This window comes from Labeo rohita, chromosome 7, assembly GCF_022985175.1.
Source record: "Labeo rohita strain BAU-BD-2019 chromosome 7, IGBB_LRoh.1.0, whole genome shotgun sequence".
In the NCBI taxonomy this organism is placed as follows: domain Eukaryota; kingdom Metazoa; phylum Chordata; class Actinopteri; order Cypriniformes; family Cyprinidae; genus Labeo; species Labeo rohita.
The window spans coordinates 43534965-43557093 of NC_066875.1; the positions used below are offsets into that span (position 1 = coordinate 43534965).

At 33.3% G+C, this 22129-nt stretch overlaps 1 protein-coding gene across 1 annotated transcript in view; it reads left to right on the forward strand.

The window, feature by feature from the left end:
- The window catches only part of adamtsl3 (ADAMTS-like 3), a 239481-nt gene that overhangs the window by 129964 nt on the left and 87388 nt on the right, over positions 1 to 22129 (forward strand). The window contains exons 5-7 of the mRNA XM_051115284.1: positions 3009 to 3054; positions 6629 to 6865; positions 14084 to 14210. Coding sequence (XP_050971241.1) covers positions 3009 to 3054; positions 6629 to 6865; positions 14084 to 14210 — 410 coding nt within the window. The remainder of the gene's footprint in view (positions 1 to 3008; positions 3055 to 6628; positions 6866 to 14083; positions 14211 to 22129) is intronic.

Consider the following 22129-nt stretch of genomic DNA (forward strand, 5'->3'; position numbering starts at 1 on the left):
TTTCCATTTGAATATATTTTAAAATGTAATTTATTCCTGTGATGCAAAGCTGAATTTTCAGCATCATTACTCCAGTTTTCCGTGTCACATGATCCTTTAGAAATCATTCTAATATGCTGCTTTGCTGCTCATGAAACATTTCTTACTATCAATGTTAAAAACAATGTTTTTAAAGTCAAGCTTTTTTTTTCTCGTCTTCTGAACCCCTTCGTTTCTTGTAGTAACTCTTTGATTTATATGGTTCCTGAGTAGTTGTGACACATGGTTTGGGGATTCATACAAATAAAAATCTTTTTTTTCCAAAATCAATAGCCATTTTGAAATTTGATGCCGTTTCATCCACAGAAGAATGTCTAGCACAGATACAGTTTTTGCGATATTAAACAGACCATCATGAGTTTGCTGTGTGCTACTGGAATAACCTCAGCTCTCTTCCTCCTTTTGTTTATTGTCAGTAGAACTTTAGAAGAGCTGGTGCGGCGGGCCAGCTTGTGTTGTGATTGCGTTCTGCTGATTACAGGAAGATCTGGAAGTGATTCCACAGCTGATTATGTGGTCAGCGAACAAAGACGCTCTTTCTGAATCGTAGCGTCCGAGCAATATCGCTTGCACACAGGCCAGAGCACCTGTTAAAGAGCATTGGAGTAGAAATAACAGACATCGATGGTTTGGAGTGGAGACAGGCCAGGCTGTAGTTGACCAGAAAGAGAAGACTGACCATAGAAAAAGACAGTTTAACCAAACAACGCTATTCGAAACAGAAGGAAAAACCATGTGTTACGATCCAGGGGGTGAAACCTTTTTGAATTTGAAGATCAGGGTAAATTTAACTTATTTTGTCTTCTTGGAAACATGTAAGTATCTTCTGTAGCTTCTGAAGGGCAGTACTAAATGAAAAAAAATATGATATTTAGGCAAAATAGGAAAAATGTACACATCTTCATTCTGTTCAAAAGTTTTCACCCCCTGGCTCTTAATGCATGTTTTTTCCTTCTGAAGCATCAGTGAGTGTTTGAACCTTCTGTGATAGTCGCATATGAGTCTCTCAGTTGTCCTCAGTGTGAAAAGATGGATCTCAAAATCATACAGTCATTGTTGGAAAGGGTTCAAATACACAAAAATGCTGAAAAACCAAAGAATTTGTGGGAACTGAAGGATTTTTTCTGAAGAACAGCAGGCAGTTTAGCTGTTCAGGACAAACAAGGGACTCATGAACAACTATCACTAAACAAAAAAATAAACACAGCTGTGGATCATTCAGGTAACAACACAGTATTAAGAATCAATGGGATGTAAACTTTTGAACGGGGTCATTAAACAATTAATTTCTCTTGTGGACTATATGGAAACATCTTTTATGTGAAATATCTTATTCAGGTCAATACTTAAAAAAAATTACAAGCATTTTGTATGATCCCTGTCATTTTGGTAAAATTAACATTTTGCATATTCTGAAAGGGGGATGTAAACTTTTGACCTCAACTGTACTTTAAATTTTTTTTTTTTTTAATATTTAATTTCAGGTTTTATTTGTTTGTTTTATTTCAAGTAAGATTGTTTATGCTTTTAGATTTATTTTTTATGATTATTTATATTTTTTCAAAATTACAGTTTTTAATGTATTTTTGACCAAATAATTGCAAAATACAAACTTGCAAAATAATTTTTTTTCCCACTATGATAACTGGGTAACTCTTGCTGAATTAAATATGCAGTAAATGTAGAATAAATATAGCAATGTAGAATAATCTCTTATTTTAAAAAACATAAATAAATAGTGTGCAATATGCAGTGCACACTGCACACTGTGAAATATCTTATTCCGGTCAATACTTAAAAAAATTACAAGCATTTTGTATGATCCCTCTTATTTTGGTAAAATTAACATTTTGCATATTCTGAAAGGGGGATGTAAACTTTTGGCCTCAACTGTACTTTAAATAATTTTTTTTACCATTTTTAATTCAAGGTTTTATTTGTTTGTTTTATTTCAAGTAAGATTGTTTATGCTTTTAGATTTATTTTTTATGATTATTTATATTTTTTCAAAATTACAGTTTTTAATGTATTTTTGACCAAATAATTGCAAAATACAAACTTGCAAAATACATTTTTTCCCACTATGATAACTGGGTAACTCTTGCTGAATTAAATATGCAGCAAATGTAGAATAAATATAGCAATGTAGAATAATCTCTTATTTTAAAAAAACATAAATAAATAGTGTGCAATATGCAGTGCACACTGCAGTAAAGCTAGAATTTCATTCTAAATCGTTTCGCTGAAGGGCAGGATGATTGCAGAGAAAGATTGGGATCTTAATAACAGTCTGGTTGCATCTTCCTCCCATCCTTCAGAAGTCTTGTGATGTGAACCTTTTCTGTTTAGGGTGACTGCTGCTCTTCTGAACGGAATTAATAAGATGAAATATGATAGGCTAATGTTTTTAGGCTGAGGTAATAGAACATTTAGAAAGTCAATATCCTGTTGTCCTTATTTCTGGTTTTCTCTCTTATTTCTGTCTTTAAACATCCTCTTTTCAAAACACATTGCTGCATATTTCATACAGCTGTGGATGGATTAATGTTTTTTGGAGAAAATCACAAATGGCAAATCATTTCCTGTTTACTTTATTATTATTTTTTACTGCACTTATACAAGATTGACAGTGTTGTTGTTATTACCTGACTGTCAGTGTGAGTACAAAACATCCCACAATTGAAAATAATGCTTGGTGTCAAGGGAATGTATTTTTCAGTATAGCATGCATGCATTTCATGTTTTCAAGAAGCACACAACAGACAAAGAATGTTTTAAGTGAGCTGTTTAAATAGAGAATAATCAAGAGCAGGTCTGAAAATCATTACTGTGGGGATAAATAGTAGGATATTTATTCCCCCTGATAGTGTACTGTAATATTGAGACAAAAGATGGAGGGGATGTGTTTAAAAAAAAGAACAATGACTTTGTAACATATCTGATTTTGTTGTTTTGTGTTCGTTCCACAGGAACTGTGAGGGCAGAAACATCCGCTACAGAACATGCAGCAACACAGTAAGTCAATGTTATAAAGCCCACCAGCAATCTGTGTCTGCACATGCAGATTTACACAGAATTTGAGTGCTTGTCTTTCATAAAAGTATACAGGTCCCTCACCTTGCATGTTCGTTTGTTACATATTTGGACTAATTTGGACATTCATCCTGTTACCAGTAAGAGCATAGCACTCACAGCTTAGTTTAACATGTTTACCTTAGTAGAATACCAAAGTTTTTTTTTAATAAGCACAACAAAAGTCTGTGGATCCCAGGTTGCTCCAGAGGAAGTTAACCTGTAAATATATCAATAAGTACTTAAAAAAACATCTTGGTCACACCTTAGTTTAGGGAGCAATTCTCACTGTTAACTAACTATTAACTAAGACTTTTGCCTCAGTGAACTCCTAATTTGCTGCTTATTAATAGCTAGTAAAGTAGTTGCTGAGTTTAGATATGGAGTAGGATATGTGCTTTAAAAGTACTAATAAACAGCCAATATGCTAGTAATTTGCATGCTATTGAATAACTAGTTAATAGTGAGAATTGGTCCCTAAACTAAAGTGTTAAAGATTTTACTTTTTACTCCATATTGCATACTGTGCAGTGTTTTTTAAACTATTTTTCAATATAGAATACAAAATACAGTACCCTACATAGGGTGTCATACGCAGTTTTAGTGTAATACTGTGCAGTTTTGAAGTAAGTGATTTATTGGTGCACCGTGTGAAATATATCAACAGAAACATTTCAAAGGGTACAGAACCCCTAAGGGGATATAGTGATAGAAAAAATGAGATAGAAGGAAAATTTGTATTTCAATGCTTTTGTGTCTGCTTGCAAAAATTAGTGTTCTCACAAAAATTATTGTATCCTCACAAGAAACTTTCTGTTCCCCCAAGAAATATTGCATTTTCTTGCAAAAACACTGCATTCCCTGAAGAATGTTTTGTTCTTTTGCAAAGCATTTTCTCGCAAAATATTTGCATTTTCTCTCATTTGAAAAAAATCTTGCAAATTGATTGCATTCTTGCAATACATGTGCATTTGCGTTACCCTGAGAAACATTCACAGTGTCACATTCCCTGAAGGAACTTTTTATTCTCTCACAAAACATTAGCATTTTCTCGCAAAATATTTGCATTTTGTCTCAAAACATTTGCAAAAATCTTACCAAGATCTTGCAGAACGATTGCATTCCTCAGACAAAGTTTACTTTTTCTTACAAAATTTGAGTTTTCTCTCAAAACATTTGAAAAAATCTTGCAAAATGATTACATTCCCCAGGTAAAGTTTACCTTTGCTTGCAAAATTTCAGTGATCTTGCACAACTGTTGTGTTTCCCTGAGAAACAATGCAATCTTACAATACAATGGCATTTTATTTTTTCGCAAAACATTAGCATTTTCTTGCAAAATTTCTGCGTTTTGTCTCAAAACATTTGCAAAAATCTTACTAAGATCTTACAAAACTGTTGAATTCTCCTGAAAAGCATTGCATTTTTTCACAAAACATTTGTGAAAATCTTGTGAAGATCTTGCAAAACGATTGCATTGCCCAGAGAAGGTTTACCTTCTCTCACAAAATTTGTTATCTTGCAAAACTGTTGTGTCGCCCCCCCCCAGAAACATTACATACTCGCAAAACATTTGCATTTTATTCCTTCGAAAAACATTAGCATTTTCTCACAAAATATTTGCATTTTGTCTCAAAACATTTGCAAAAATCTTACAAAGATCTAGCAAAACAATTGCATTCCACAGAGAAAGTTTACCTTCTCATGAAATTAGTTATCTTGCAAAACTGTTGCATTCCCCTGAAAAACACTGCATTTTTTTTCGCAAAACATTTGTGAAAATCTTGTGAAGATCTTGCAAAACCATTGCATTCCCCAGAGAAACTTTGCCTTCTTTCACAAAATTTGTGTTCCCCCAAGATGCATTGCATTCTTGCAAAACATTTGCATTTTCTCGAAAAAAGTATTGCATTCCCTCAAGAAGTTTTGCATTTTTTCTTTAATGTCATTAGTATTTTTTACCATCGCCGTGTCCCTTTAGCCAGGTGCTCTAGAAAAGGAAAGTAGCATGACATAGAACTAATTCAATTAGATTATTTTTTTGTGTATTCTCCTCATGTACATTTGGTGGGAATGAGAAACTGGTTCTTCCAACCAGTTTAAGTTAAAAAAGTGTTGTGAAACCAAATAATTTTCATGATGTTTGATTCCATTAACTAATACATTTTCTATTAGCAGTGTCTGGTTTGTGAATGAATCTTCATTTTCTGTTGAATCTTTTTAATGTATTAGGCATGATCAGTGTAGCCTGATTCGTGAACAAATAACTCTTATAAACCAGTTGTTTTATTGATCCTTGTTGAATTGTTCTAATGACTCACAAATTTCTTGCTAAAAAGTTAATGGAATTGTAATGGAATCAGAATGGTGCCCTATGATTCAGTCAACAGTCCCCAACTACTCGACAAACTCATTTTGCGAGCTGTTAGATGCCCATGTGTCTCAAGGACCATTTTAATCAAAAGCTAGTGTTTTTCTACCATTGAAGTGGTTTCATCTGGAATCACATTCCTCACTCACCCACAATTCTAATCAGAGCCATCTGGGAAAGATTCCCAGCATAACATTTATCCCATTTCCGTCAAAACAGTGAGAACTGATGCTTGGTCTTCCCTGTCAGGCTTAATAATTGCTGCTGATGAGGTTCATTGTCGAATTGTTCTTTTGATTTCCATTACCGATCCTGACGTTGAAGACTTGCGATTTGTAATCGCCCTGTCCGACGGAGACGCTTCCGTCACGGGCATCACTGATGATCTTTGCACATGGGGGTTTCAGAGCCGATCGAATGATTAAATGAGTTCAGAGTCCCGAGCTGCAGAGGAAGAATTGTGGTTTTCTTCAGTGCACAGGAGATGACATAGGAAATATTGTTTTTCAAAACATGGAGGCTTGCCACAGTTCAATTACACTGTCACCATTCGTTAATGCACCCAGTCATCTGCATAAGCTTTATGATGTTGCACACATGATCGCGATTTAATCTCGCCGCATAGAAAATAATTTTCCAGTGCCGTTGTCCGGTCAGCTGTTATTTTTGGGCCTATTAAATGTCAGTGTTGCTATGTTATAGTCCAAGACTGTGCTGAGTAGTAACTGATTACCTGTGATCTGGGTCACGTAAAATACTCATAATAGGACTACTGTTACTTTTCATTAAATTATTGCTTAAAATGTCAGTAAATGATTTATAATTTACATGATTCTTCTTATTTGTCTTTTAAATTTACCTATTGCTTATATACAGTATGCTGGGAAAAATTTTGTTAGTGAGTGTTTAAATTTTTAAATTTAGAATTCTTTTTAAAATATGGAACCATTCTAAATCAATGTGGTAAACAAGTTTAGTTAAAAGTAATCAAAAAGCAATCAGATTATACTACCTAAAATGTGTAATGTGATTTTCATAATGTAATTTTTATTTAGTAAAGGATTGCAGTTTGTAAATCTACCCAAAGATATGAGAAATACTTGGTAGCCAGCAAATTTTTCTTATCCATGTCTTTCTTCCAATCAGGACTGTCCTCCAGAGTCAGGTGACTTCAGGGCTCAACAGTGCTCTGCCCACAACGACATCAAATACCAGGGACAAACCTATGAGTGGATACCTGTGACGTACGATCCTATTTCACCCTGCGCCCTCCGATGTCAAGCCCGGGGGAAAAGCCTGGTGGTGGAACTGGCGCCCAAAGTGTTGGATGGCACTCGGTGCAAAGCGGATTCTCTGGATATGTGCATCAGCGGGATTTGTCAGGTGAATGTCAATGAATTTAAGCCCTCAATGAATTAATGCACCCTTTGAGTCTGAAATATCAGTGCATTACATTATAAAAGTTGCCGTATGGGGTGCCATAGCAAGCATAAGCTGGTTTCTATGTATTTGTATATGTATTCTATAATGTATTTTTTTAACGTTTAACATTTATTTTATTTTATTTTATTTTATTTTACTTTATTTTACTTTATTTTACTTTATTTTTTTTTTTTTTAATGAATTGATTATTTTATTTTATTATTTGTTAATTTACTGTGTAGGGGTGGGCGATATGACCAAAATCTTATTTATTTATTTATTTGTTTATTAAAAATAAGTAAACAGAAATTAAACTTTACAGTAATAAAACTTCATAATAATAAATAATATTTATTATAACAAATTAAATAATTCTAATAAAATAATTCTAATAAAATGTAACAATAATACAGAATATTTATTATAATAAAACAAATACTTGAAATAATGATATTAAAGTACAATTTATTTTCATTTTAATACATTTTAATATTTTTTATATTTTAATATTTAATAATAAAACATCACTATATTAATTAAATATGTTATACACAAATCAATATATATTTATTCATAATATAGCTACAAAACTTGAGCTGTTTTTCCCGCAAATTATTGAGCTTAGCTGTTTTTAACATAACGCACATTCCATCCTATTTTCATTTTTTTAATGTACAACTTTGATTTGTTTGTTTGTTTGTTACAGTGTAGGAGTGGGTAATATGACCAAAATCTTATTTCATTTAATTTCATAATAATGTATATATATCACAATATAGTTATTTTATTTATTTTTTGTTTTGTTATTAAAAATAAGATCCAAACAATAGGACAAATGCAGTAAGAAGTAAACATTAGAAATTAAACTTCACAATAATAAATATTTATTACAACAAAATAAATAATTCTAACAAAATAATTCTAAAAAAAAGTACCAATAATAAATATTTATTGTAATAAAATAATTGTATTGAAATAATTCTATTAAAATAAAATTTATTTCATATTTAATAAAATAAAGCATCAATAAATAAATAAATATGTATTATTTATATTATAATATAGCTATAAAACTTTAGTTGTTTTTTTAGCGAATTATTAAGCTTAGCACATCCCATCCTATTTTCTCATTTATGCATATTTCTTTGTTAATAAATGTAAGCAATCCTGCACTTTATGAATATATTTACATACTGCGATATATATACACAATATAGCAAAATCTTTATCAATAGACAATAGTCGCCAAAATATATATTGTCATATGACCCAGTCCTGCACAGTTATCTATTTAAGGTCTTTACTGTAATAACGAAGCACGATGACTTATCCTTCCTGATTTATTTCATGCAAAATCATCATCTTTGCTAGATACTGTATATAAAGAATCATTGTCTGATAGTATTGCAAGTATATTTAGTAATGCTTTTCCACCGGTATGAGAGAAAGAAGAGCTTTTTTCAGAACGTCCCTTGTTTATTGGCTTGGTTTTGGCTGTTTTTGTACTTTGTTTCTGGCTTGGACTCGTGAAATATTGTAAAAACAACTGTCTAACGGAAGTGGGAGCTTACCAGGTGCACTTGAGATGGCAAAACTCCCAGAAAACCAAAAGTTCTGCTAAAAACTGAAATCTGAAAATGTTATTTATACATAAGCCTACTTAAGTGAGCATTTACAGCGCTTACGTTAATACCTCTGTCCTTTAAAGTTCAGCGTAGGCTTGCTGATGAGGTGAAAAACGCTCTTCTGAAGCCAAAGCCACTCAGTATTTACGAGGCAGAATTTTTTGACCTTTTCAGCCCTGTTCTGACATGCATTACGGTAATATTAGCACAATGAGAATGAGCTTTACAGTTTAATCCAATTCTTTTCCTGAATATATATGGATCAAGTCTACATTGACTGAAGTTACCAAACCATCTGCTTCTACCATAGTATCAGTCTTTTTTATTGCGTGTCCAAAAGCCTGTTATTGTTTGGTGGTACTGAAGCCAACAGGTTTTCCATTCTGGATATTTCTAAGAGCGCAGCTCACATTTCCTAAAATTAAAAAAAAACTTGAAGCTAAAATGGAAAGATAATGAAATAATGACCATAAACATCGGAAAACTGTCTCTCTTTTTCAGTGTTACACATGTGGGGATTTGGGGTATATTTAGGTCACGATTCTGCCAGATTAACGTCAGTTCTGTGTCTTTTTGTGAGCAAAAAGAGGCCTGAATTGACAGAAAGACAAGGAATTGAGTTTCCATTTGACCGTGGCTCCAGTTTAGGAAGTTAAAAACACAGGATTTCCAAAAACAAGTTTTCCAATTGCTTGGAAACTAACTTAATTACTTGCATACAGAAAAGAGTTTTATTTAGTACAATTTTTTTGGCATTAATAGCTTTCCAGTGCACCTACAGCTTGAATGACTTTGCATTGTTTTTAAAGTTTACTTGGCCAAGTTTGATGCACTTAAAGGAATACTTCACCCAAAACAAACCCTCATATGTCTCTCTTTTCCTTTATGGAACACAAAAGGAAATATTCTGAAGGATGAAAGAGGATGAATGCTATGAAGCCATCAAAAAAGCACCATAAAAGTAGCCCATATGACTTGACCACAAAAGTCATCTGAAGTCAATAGCTTTTTGTGTACAGACTGAAACAAGTCATAATTCACTTAAAATCTTAAGAATGGTGCATAAAAAGCATGTTCTGCCAGGTTTGATGTCCTTTTGTTTATGCATGTTGCATATCTGAACAAGATGTGCAAGATACAAGTCTTAGGATTTGAGGTCAAATAGTTGTGTTTTTAGAGCTGTCACTAACAATTATTTTGGTAATTGAGTACAGGGTCGATTATTCTGATGATTAATCGAGTAATTGCATAATTATAATTAATAATTTTGGTAATAAAAATAGACCTAAGTGAACAATAGCCTTTAAAATGACTTAAAATACGTATATAAAAGCAATAAGGCTATAATACGGTGCCTTTCCGAAAGTATTCATACCCCCCTTTTTTAAGTTGCAGCCTTATGTTAAACTGCTTTAAATAAGCTTTTTTTACACATCAGCCTATACTCCATACACCATAAGGACAAAGCAAAAAAACTGATTTGTGATAACTTGCATAAGTATTCATACCCTTAACACAGTACTTAGTCGAAGCACCTTTACAGCCTTGTGTCTTTTTGGGTGTGATGCTACAAGCTTTGCACATCTGCATTTGGCAATTATCTGCCATTCTTATCCAAACCTCTTCACCTATCAAGCTCTGTCAGCTTGGATGGGGGCTGGCAGACATTTTCAGGTTTCTCCAGACATGTTTGATTGGGTTTAAGCCCAGGCTGTGGTTGGGCCACTCAAGGACACCCACAGAGTTGTCTGTTTTTGCTTGGTTGTTGCTCTGATATGAATTTTCAGCTATTAGACCTTTTATTGAGAGGTGTATATCTTTCCAAATTATACTCATTCAAATGAATTTGACACAGGTTAATTCCACAATCTACAAGTGATATGAATGCTCCTGAGCTAAATTTCAAGTGTCCTAGAAAAGGGTATGAATACTTATGCAATGGAACAATTTCAGTTTTTTATTTCTAATAAATTTGCAAAGTTGTTACAAACCTGCTTTTTGCTTTGTCATTATGGTGTTTGGAGTTTAACATAAGGCTGCAACATAACAAAACAGGAAAAACATGACAGGGTATGAATACTTTAGCAAGGCACTGTAACTTGGTTTTATTAAACAAAACTCTTATTAATGACACTCCACACATGTAAATGGTAACAGTTTGTGTGGAGTAGCATTTACTGTAAACGGCGCCACTCTGACACGTGCATACGTAACCTATATTTATTTATTTATTTATTTATTTAGTTGAATCGTAGCATTGGTGAATTCACAATAGCATTGTGATTTATTATGATTTTTAAATGGGTTTAACATATCATGCAGCCTTGCAAAATGGTCTAATGATGTGTTTCATGGATTCTCGTTAGTGGAATGCACCATTTCCGGTATTTTGCTGGTTACTTGACACCAGCAAATTCCAGTCGAGAATTTTTTAAAGTAGAGTTGAATCGAGGAATAATGATAGCCCCATATGTGTTTGTCTGTTCCCAATAATATCATATGGCTTGAAAGACTTGAGATGTAGTGCACGAATCTTTGATGTTTTGGTTATTTGTGGAGCTCATAAGTGTCCATTTCCATTTTATTTTGTTGACAAGAGCATCTGGCACACAGATAATTATAATTAATTATTTTGTGTAAAAAATGAAAATAGACCTAAGTGAACAATAGCACATATAAAAGCAACAAGGCTACAATAATTAGTTCAAATAAAGTATCAAATGCAAGTGGTTGTATTGAACAAAACTGTTAAAGGGGTCATCAGATGCTAAGTTCACTTTTTCATGTTGTTTGAACATTAATGTGTGTTGGCAGTGTATGTACAAATCTACCCTATAATGATAAAAATCCACGCAGTGCTTTTTAATTAATCTGAAAAAATAATATTCCCTTTTTCAAATCGAGCCATTCTCAGATGACTGACGTTGTGGTGTCACACCAACAGAGGCCGCTCCCACGATAGTTGATTGACATGAGCGTTTTACCTCAGATCATCTGTAACAGTCCGCCCTCTTTGTTTCGATGCTGGAGCAGGGATGTAAGTTAGACAAGAATTGAGCGATTGAGGTGTTGCGTTGCTGGATGTAATAATGAACATAGTGGTCGTCATTTACTCCCGACGTCTGAGCAGGGGAAGATGCAGTAAATGTTTGTAAAGGGAATGCGCCTCCCGATCTACATATATCCGTCTATGTTCGTGCGAATCATTCATGATCCATCTTCACTTACAGCAGACGTGAGTATAACGTTTTTTTATGAATCTTTGCGATCGCCTTTCCTAATAAAGTGCTAGTTAGCAAGTTTAGCGGCTAAATGCGGCTAAAGTAAACAGACTCGTCAATCCACAGAGAGAAGAGAGGGGCGGGGCGAGCAGAGCTCATTTGCATTTAAAGCAGCCTCGACTAGAATGAGATGATTTTTGCAGAGCTGATTTTGGCAAGATAGAAAGGGTGTTGTTTGACACAACTATTGAGAATTTTTAACCAAAGTATATTATAGACTTTTCATTAAGACCCTAAGGAATCATATCAACTTGTGGAAAATGGGCATCCGATGACCCCTTTAAAATACGTAATGCATTATAAACGATAGAACTAATGTATTATGCATTATAGCACATGCCTGCAGAGGGCGCCAATGGCCTGATGATTCTTTTTACACTTTACAGTGCAATCTAATCCTTGTTTAATGCTGACCAAACATAATTTAAATAAAATGTTTACTTAAAGGAGAAGTCCACTTTCAAAACAAAGATTCACATATGATGTACTCACCCCCTTGTCATCAAAGATGTTCATGTCTTTCTTTCTTCAGTCGTAAAGAAATTGTTTTTTTGAGGAAAACATTTTAGCATTTTTCTCCATATAATGAACTGCTATGGTGCCCCGATTTTGAACTTTCAAAATGCAGTTTAAATGTGGCTTCAAACGATCCCAAATGCGGTTGTAAACAATCCCAGCTGAGAAAGAAGGGTCTTATCCAGTGAAACGATCAGTTATTTTAATAAAAATAATACAATTTGTATACTTTTTAATGTCAAATGCTCGTCTTGTCTCACTCTGCCTGAACTGTTTTTGTTCTGGTTCATGACAGTTAGGGTATGTCGAAAAACTCCCATCTCATGTTTTCCCTCAACTTCAAAATCGCCCTATATCACTGTTTTACCTTTTTTGTTAAGGGTGTTTGACTTCCTTTGCATGTTCACTTTGCAGAGACTGTGTCAGTACTTCTGCAGCGAATGATTTTTGAAGCTGAGGGAGAAAATATGATTGCAGTTTCTCAACATATCCTAACTGTCTTGAGTCAGAATACACAGAGTTCAACGAGAGCAAGGCAAGACGAGCGTTTGAGATTAAAAAGTATTTGAATTGTATTTTTTTTTAATGAAAATAACCGATCATTTCGCTAGATAAGAAGAGGATAGAGGATTAGAGGATTTTTAAAAGTCAAGTACTCGAGTAGAATTAAGGAATCGTGATAGCCCTATATGTGTTTTTCTGTTCCCAATGATATCATATGACTTGAAAGACTTGAGATATAGTGTGCAAATCTTACTTTTATGAAGGTGTTTTGGTTATTTGTGGAGCTCAAAAGTGTCCTTTTCCATTTTATTTTGTTGATAAGAGCATCTGGCACATTCAGATAAACTTTGCTTTTCTGTTCCACTAAAAAATGAAAGTCATACAAGTTTGGAACAACATGACTGTACATAAATGATGACAGAATTTTCATTTTTGGGTGAACTTTCTTAAACCTTCCTTAATGTTTTCAGTAGACGTGGACTCTCTGTTTTCCATTTGGCTCACAGCAAAGAAACACAATCTACTCAAACCAAATCAGATACAATCATCAGTATTCCATGCAGTACTGCACGGAAACTGAATTCGACAATGCTGATGAAACTTCTCTTGTGTTGCACCTAATTTGACCTCACAGTCCCTGTGAGTATTAGGTAAATTGGTGTAAATGAAGCTTGTCTGTTTACTTGTGCTTGTTTACCAGAGCTACTGTGTAAAGTTGTGCTGTTTGCTTTCTCTGGCTGCTTTCCCTATTGCCCCGCTAGTGTAAACAGAATTGTGCATTAAAACTGGGCAGCTTTTCTGGTGCAGATGGCAGATTTCTAGAAGAACATCACTGTCAGAAGCACAGATTTCTGGGTAAATATTGAGGAACGCTGGGAGGGAACTTGTATGCAACTTCTGAAAAATGATTCGGTATTCTCGCATGTTTTATATGTTGGCTGTCCATGAATTTTTATGATGCTTGTTAGAGCTTAAACATTGTAGTTTGGAGCCGTGCGCTGGCCAGTTTCTCAATCCACGTCATTTTATTGTCAGTTTCTATTCTGTTATGGAGGAAGCATGATTTGTTGGTTGAGATCCCGCAGGTTTCCCGCAAAATGAGTTGCCTCACAAAATAGTGTTACAGCTGGAGGGATGGATCTGGAAAGTGTTCATTTGCTAAATATTGTAGTGCATAATGGGTCTAATTTGGAGTCTAAATCAAGTTTCCCATTTTGCCTCTTTCTGAGTTGTGGCTCTGTTGTTTCCAACAGGAAGTTGGCTGTGACAGACAACTGGGAAGCAACGCTAAGGAGGACAACTGTGGCGTGTGCGCTGGAGACGGTTCCACTTGCCGACTGGTCCGAGGCCAGGCTCTGCCCCACGTGTCACCTGAAGAACGTAGGTACACACAGGCATGAAGGTATTGTTGTTTGTTGGTGCTACACTGTTGGGTTTGTTTTTAGACTATGGCTCTTTGTTGGAACTTCCTAAGCAGCCAGTCAAAGCAATATTGGATTATATTTTTTGGGGGGGGAAATCGAATTGTAATGTTTGCTGTGGGTTTGCTGTGCTTGTTTGTAGATCTGCACAATTTAGCTATATATGACATATATGAGTATAAGAATAATAATAATAAACAAAATAAGAAATATTACTATTGTAATATTTTACTGTAAAATAAAAAAATAACTATAATAATAAGAAGAAGAAGAAGAAGAAAAATAAAAAGAGTAAGTATTATTATTATTATTATTATTATTATTATTATTATTATTAAATATTGAGCAAAGGAAATATTACTATTGGTATATTTTAGTGTTACTTTCTTTTACAATTTACAAATTTATAATCATAATAATATGGGGACATTCAACAAAATAAGAAATATTACTATTGTAATATTTAACTGTAAAATATAAAAAATGAGTATTATTATTATTATTAATATTATTGAATACTGAACAAAAGATTTTTTGTACATTTTTAAAAGTATAATAATAATAATAATAATAGGGGACATTAAACAAAATAAAAAATACTACTATTGTAATATGTCACTGTAAAATATGAGTATTTAAGAAAACAACTGTAATAATACTACTACTAATAATAATTATTATTAAATATTGAACCAAACTTTTTAAAAATATATTTAAAATATTATATTTTGTAATATTTTAGTGTAAAATACTTTCACATTTTTTAAAATATAATAATAAAAATATGATTAAATATTATTATTATTAAATATTGAACAAAATAGAAATATTGCGATTGATATTGTAGTGTAAAATACTTTTTTGCTTTCTAAAAAAATAATATTTAAAAATAAATAGTGATATTTTAGTGTAAAATACTTTTTTTACATTTTAAAAAATATAATAATTTTAAAAAGTATTATTAAATATTAATTATTATTATATTTAAATATAATAATAATAATAATAATATAAATATAGAAACATTAAACAAAATAAGTAATATTGTAATTTCACTGTAAAATAAAAAATGAGTATTTAAGAAATTATTATTATAAATTATTTATTATAAATACTGAACAAAATAAGAAATATTACGATTGTCATATTTAAGTGTACTTTTTCAACATAATAATAATAATACTATTCTGTTGTTATCATTGAGATTAAATATCATGGTGGAAAACCGCAGTGATCCCTTAGAGCTTCTCTTTTGTTGAAGAGCAGCTGGTTAATAAGTGCTTTTCATTACAAGTTTGGGAAAATGTTTGGCGCATGTTGCCTTCCCAAAAGCATATTATAAGCGACCCAAACTCAGAGCAGATGCAGAAATGAGCAGTTCATGTGGAGCAGCAACACTGGATGAAAACACTGGATCATGAGCTGCTCATGTATAAGTGAACACAGTGCCACGCTTTACTCTGAAACACACAGCACACATACATTTAATCTGCAGCGAATTAAATTTAAGCAGATTTAATAATCACACTAAGCCATATCGTGATTTCAATTTAAGTTCGGTGTAAGTGCTCAACTGCTCAACATGATTCTACACTTTTAAATGTGGTCTTTTCTCTCTTTTTCTTGAATCTGAATGTTTTTTCTTGAATGTTTATTGCTGTATCAAATCAAATCAAATAATCCTCAAGGTTCAGAAACACCCTACAGCCATAAAGTCGTATGTGTTTTAAGCAGTCTTGCATTCCCTGTGGTCTTCAGTTAGTGCAAGCATTGGCAGCTTTATATGCCTGCTTAATTTATGGGAATGCCAGCAGACGGGTTGTTTGCATTCTGGGACTGAAGATAGAGTTATTGATTCTCTTTAAAGCATGTGAGGGAATCTCAGCCCATTTGTGAGAAATAACACACTTCATGCTGTGGCTCTTGCTTGTAAATAGCTAGTTGTCATTTATTTAAGATTATTACCCAAATACTCAGTTTGTGTTTCTGTCTGCTGGGCAAGTATTGGCTTTTTAGGCAGGACGCCATTGCTGAAATCACGTCTGTTTAAAAATATCAAATAACAGAGCCGTTTTATGTAACAACCACACCCCAAATTAATTAAGACAGCTAATTTTTATTTCTGCACACGGTGCGGCTGAATGTTGCCTTTAAACATTCCAGCCCGAGGCTATTTCTGTGGCACTTTGTTCTCGCCTTGAGTTTTATATTGGTTTTGGGAAGATTCTGCAGCGTATTGTGTTTGGTGGCTGCTGAGGATTTTTCCTCGTCCAAAAATTCCTTTGTCTTACAGCAAAATGCTCCAGCAACTTTGATTACGGTGCTGATCCAAAGCCTAGTTGGCTGCGCAGGCAGCATTTTAAGGCATCGTAAGCGCACTTCCCACGCAAAGCCTGTTCCAAAGAGTAGGAAGCGTGACTATACTGACTTCTAGATACCTTTGGCAACATCACATGTGGAAAAATGCATTACGATGACCCCATCTGAGATGGATGACACAGGACAAGTTAATTATAGATGTACACTGCCATTCAAAAGTTTAGGGTTTGTACTGACAGTAACAAAAAGTAATATTGTAAAATATTATTACAACTTAAAAAAATGATTTCATGTTTGAATGTATTTTAATATGTAATTTATTCATGTGATGCAAAGCTGAATTTTCAGCATCATTACTCCAGGCTTCAGTATCACATGATCCTTCAGAAATCATTCTAATATGCAGATTTCTTGTTTTTGTCAGTAATCAAAACATTTGTGCTGCATAATATTTTTGTGGACATTGTGATACTTTTTTGTTAGGATTTTTAAATGGAGAATTCAAAAGAGCTGCATTTACTTAAATTTGAATTTGAATGTATTGAATATAATTTCTTTTTTTTTTCAAAACAAATTTTTGATCAATTTAATGGATCCTTGCTAAATAGAAGTATTCATTTCTGTTTTTAAATAAATAAATAAATAATACTAACCCCAAACCTTTGAATGGTAGTGTACATAATTCCTTTATTATCAGATTATGTGGATTATTATTATTATTATTATTATTTCTAATAATAATAATAATAATAATATAATAATAATAATGATAATGTAGAAACATTAAACAAAATAAGAAATGTTGCTGTTGTATTATTGCACTGTAAGAAACATTAAACAGTTAATTTAAGAAAATGCTACTACTACTAATAATAATTTATTATTATTATTATTATAAATATTGAACAAAATAAGAAATATTACCTTTTTTTAGTGTAATTTTTTACATAATAATAATAATAATAATCATTAGTAGTAGTAGTAGTAGTAGTAAATATTGAATAAAATAAGAAATATTACTATTGTGATATTTTAGTGTAGTCGTTTTAAAAATAATAATAATAATAATAATAATAATTTTATTATTAAAAAATAAACAAAATAAGAAATATTGCTATCATATTATTTTACTGTAAGAAACATTAAACAATTAATTTAAGAAAATACTACTACTAATAATAATAATAATTTATTATTATTATTATAAATATTGAACAAAATAAGAAATATTACTATTTTTTTAGTGTAATTTTTTACATAATAATAATAATCATTAGCAGTAGTAGTAGTAGTAGTAGTAAATACTGAATAAAATAAGAAATATTACTATTGTGATATTTTAGTGTCCTTTTAAAAATAATAATAATAATAATAATAATAATAATTTTATTATTAAAAAAATAAACAAAATAAGAAATATTGCTATCATATTATTTCACTGTAAAAATTTTTTTTTTTTTAAAAAAACAACAACTATAATAATAAAAACACAAATTTAAAACAAATGTCTGTCACTTTTGATTAATTTACTGGATCCTTGCTGAATAGAAGTAATAATTTCTATCTTTTAAATAAATAAATAATACTAACCCCAAACCTTTGAATGGTAGTGTACATAATTCCTTCAATATCAGATTACTATGTGGATGTTTTGTGGATTTATAAAATATGGCATTGTTAGCTTAGTCACATGCTAACACCAATCTTATAGGTCATGTAGATCATTTCAGATCTGTTTTATTTTGGTTCATTATTCCTTGAAGGGTGTCTGACTACGTAGGCAGTAGAAATCAAGGCAGCTCACAGGTTTTGGAACGGAGCCTGAGCGACTGGAACTTTTCTCCTGACCAAAACGTTTTCACACAATCATGCTATTCATTTTCAAAGCCTGTTAAAGCAAAAACGAGGTAACTCGATCCAAACAAGTTATGCATTCTTTAATAAAAGGCGTCTCACTAATAATTCACATGCGTGGCACTGACATGTAGGCTTCTCGTAAGTCGTCATGAGGTCTCCAGATGGAAGTCCGGCGATCGGATAGGTCATTCCCCAAAAGGTTTCTATCCGTAATTCCAGAGCATCACATGAATCTGTTAATATTAAAATGCAATAAAGTTACTAATGAGCCTCTGGCTCTTATAATCCATTCCTTCTACTCTGCAGTGACTCATTTCAGCATTTTTGAAAGGAAAGCGAAATAAACACAGATGCATTATGGGAACGTTTGTGTGATTTTTAATTGGACTTGCTGGTCGATGCATCTTTGTGGAGCACTTAGTCACATTAGATTACTTTTTTCCCCCCATCGTTATAAACAAATTTGAAGTCACACTTGCATGGTTGGGTTAGTTTTAAAACGAGCACAATTACGTCTTGGGTATTTTTTATTGGTAATTTTGAAACGCAGCATTGTTTGAGCATTTTTTGCCCTGTTTACAACTGACTGGTGTCTGAAACGTTATTTCATTATAGCAATAAATTCCAGAACTTTCTAAATATGTTTCCAAAAGTAAATATTTGGGGGCTCCCATGACGTTGGCTCATTTCCAAGCACCTATAATTGCTGGATGCAGTGAGCAATTGCTGAGTGAAGGGAAAAACACCTCTTTTCCTCTACTAATTCCCGCTAATGCAATAAACTGCATTAACACTTAGCATCTAGACAAACCGCTCACTTTATATTCAAGCCCGAAGTTCCTCAGTCAAAACTGTTAAAGAACTTATTAAGGAAGCTACTCTGAAAGCTGCGGCTTGCCAAGCTACAAGCTAATTGTGGTTACTGTTGAAACCAAGAGCACTTTTGGCCCTGTGGACATTTAATTTAAAACACACTTTTAACACTCTCACTAGTTTATTTATTCGTCCACTAAAAATGCCCAAGGACTGCCATGTATAAATACATAACAGAATATTCATGTAATTTCTTGAAATTTTCTTTGGAAAATCATGAACATTCCAATAACATCTTTAAAGGGGACGTCAGATGCCCATTTTCCACAGGTTGGTATGGTTCATTAGGGTCTTCATAAGTGTCTGGAGCATAGTTTGGTTAAAATTCCTCAATGATTGTGTAAAACTCTGGAGCAACACTGGTGCTCCCTAATTCAAAAAGTTAGGAGCACCAAATAAAATTTAGGAGCACCCAATGAATATTAAGGACCACCACAACTGCCAATTGAGAGGAACGGCCAGCAACGTCCTGATGATTAATAGCTTCACCAGTCAAATGGGCTGATTTTGAAAGCCTTTTTTTTTTTTTTTAATAATTATTTATTGCCTTAAAGGAGAAGTCCACTTCCAGAACAACAATTTACAAATAATTTACTCACCCCCTTTTCAGCATTTCAGCATTTTTCTCCATATAATGGACTGATATGGTGCCCCAATTTTGAACTTCCAAAATGCAGTTTAAATGTGGCTTTGAACAAACCCAAATGTGGTTGTTAACGATCCCAGCCGAGGAAGAAGGGTGTTATCTAGCAAAACGAGCGGTTATGTTCATTAAAAAAAAAAACCAAACAATTTAAATACTTTTTAATCTCAAACGCTCGTCTTGTCTTGCTCTCGTTGAACTCTGTGTATTCTGGCTCAAGAAAGACAGGGTATGTCGAAAAACTCCAATCGTATTTTCTCCCTCAACTTCAAAAATCATTTCAAAATCATCCTACATCATTGCAGAAGTTCCAACCCAGTCTTTGCAAACTGAACATGCAGAAGAGATCAAACACCCTTAACAAAAAAGGTAAAACAGCGACATAGGACGATTTTGAAGTTGAGGGAGAACATGAGATGGGAGTTTTTCGACATACCCTAACTGTCATGAACAGGAACAAAAACAGTCCAGGCAGAGTAAGACAAGATGAGCGTTTGGCATTAACAAGTATATAAACTGTATTATTTTTATTAAAATAACCGATCATTACGCTAGATAAGACCCTTCTTCCTCGGCTGGGATTGTTTACAACTGCATTTGGGATCGTTTGAAGCCGCATTTAAACTGCATTTAGGAAGTTCAAAATCAGGGCACCATATCAGTCCATTATATGGAGAAAAATGCTGAAATGTTTTCCTCAAAAATGACATGGAAGAAGGAAAGACATGAACATCGTGGATTAAAAGGGAGTGAGTAAATTATTTGTAAATTGCTGGTCTGAAAGTGGACTTCTCTTTTAAGAAAGGGACAAGAAAGAATGAAAATATGAGTACATGAACAGGTCAATACAAGTCAAACTCTCCATAGCCATTTAAATTAGAGGCAACCACTGCATTTTTACACTTAATCCACACAGAGATGCTGCATGCATAAGCCATTTCTGATTTAAATTAGATTATAGTTTCAATATCTGAAGCAAAAACAGAAAGGTCTGACAGACTTTAGCTTTGTGAAATTATGCTACGTAAAACACCTGGGCCAAACCACACATGAAAGATAACTTACTCCAGTATTCAGGTGCTGTTTGACATTTTTTACTTTGCCAAAAACAGCTCTGTTCACAGTGACCCGTTTTTGCATGTCTCTTTAAATGATAATGAGCTACTCACTCCACCCACTCCACTCCTCTATTCATTTTTTTTGTGTATTCTGTGGCGCATTTTTCTAGTTAGCCAGTTTGGCGGCTAAACACGCTAAATGCGTCTAAAGTAAACAATGTCTCAGAGCAGCACGTCACTCCTCAGACAGAAGAGAGGGGCAGGGCGAGCAGAGCTCATTTGCATTTAAGGGAATCCTTCAGAATGAGATGATTTTTGCAGAGCTGATTTTGGCAAGGTAAAAAGGGTGTTGTTTTACACAACCATTGAGAATTTTCAATCAAAGTATATTGTAGACCTTTCATTAAGACCCTAAAGAATCATATCAACTTGTGGAAAATGGGCATCCGATGACCCCTTTAATCATATCTAGGTGTACCTTTACCACATGATATAATTAAAGGGTTAGTTCACCCAAAAATGAAAATTCATTAATTACTCACCCTCATGTCGTTCTAAACCCGTAAGACATTTGTTAGTCTTCAGAACACAAATTAAGATATTTTTTAATGAAATCTGAGAGCTTTGCAGAGCACCACATGCATGCGCCGTGACAGACTGACACGGAAAAGAAGAAATTGTTAAATAAAGTCATTATTTTTGTTTTCTTCGCACACGAAAAATAGTCTCGTAGTTTCAAAAAATTACAGTTGAACCACTGATGTCACATGGACTATTTTAACAATGTCCACCTTTCTGGGCCTTGAATGTGTCAGTTGCATTGCTGTCTATGCAGGGTCAGAAAGCTCTTGGATTTCATCCAAAATATCTCAATTTGTGTTCCGAAGATGAACAAAGGTCTCATGGAACGACATGAGGGTGAGTAATTAATGACAAAATTTTTATTTTTGGGTGGACTATCACTTTAAGATATATGTGGATACATTCGTGAATACATTTTGTAAAACAAGGACATTTCTAGTCGGGGACAAAACACTGGGGGACTGTCCACAGAAAAGAGGACATCTGGTCACCCCATTTTATGAAGCATGTTCAAATTTTACGGAATACCATTTTCATCCTTGAGCA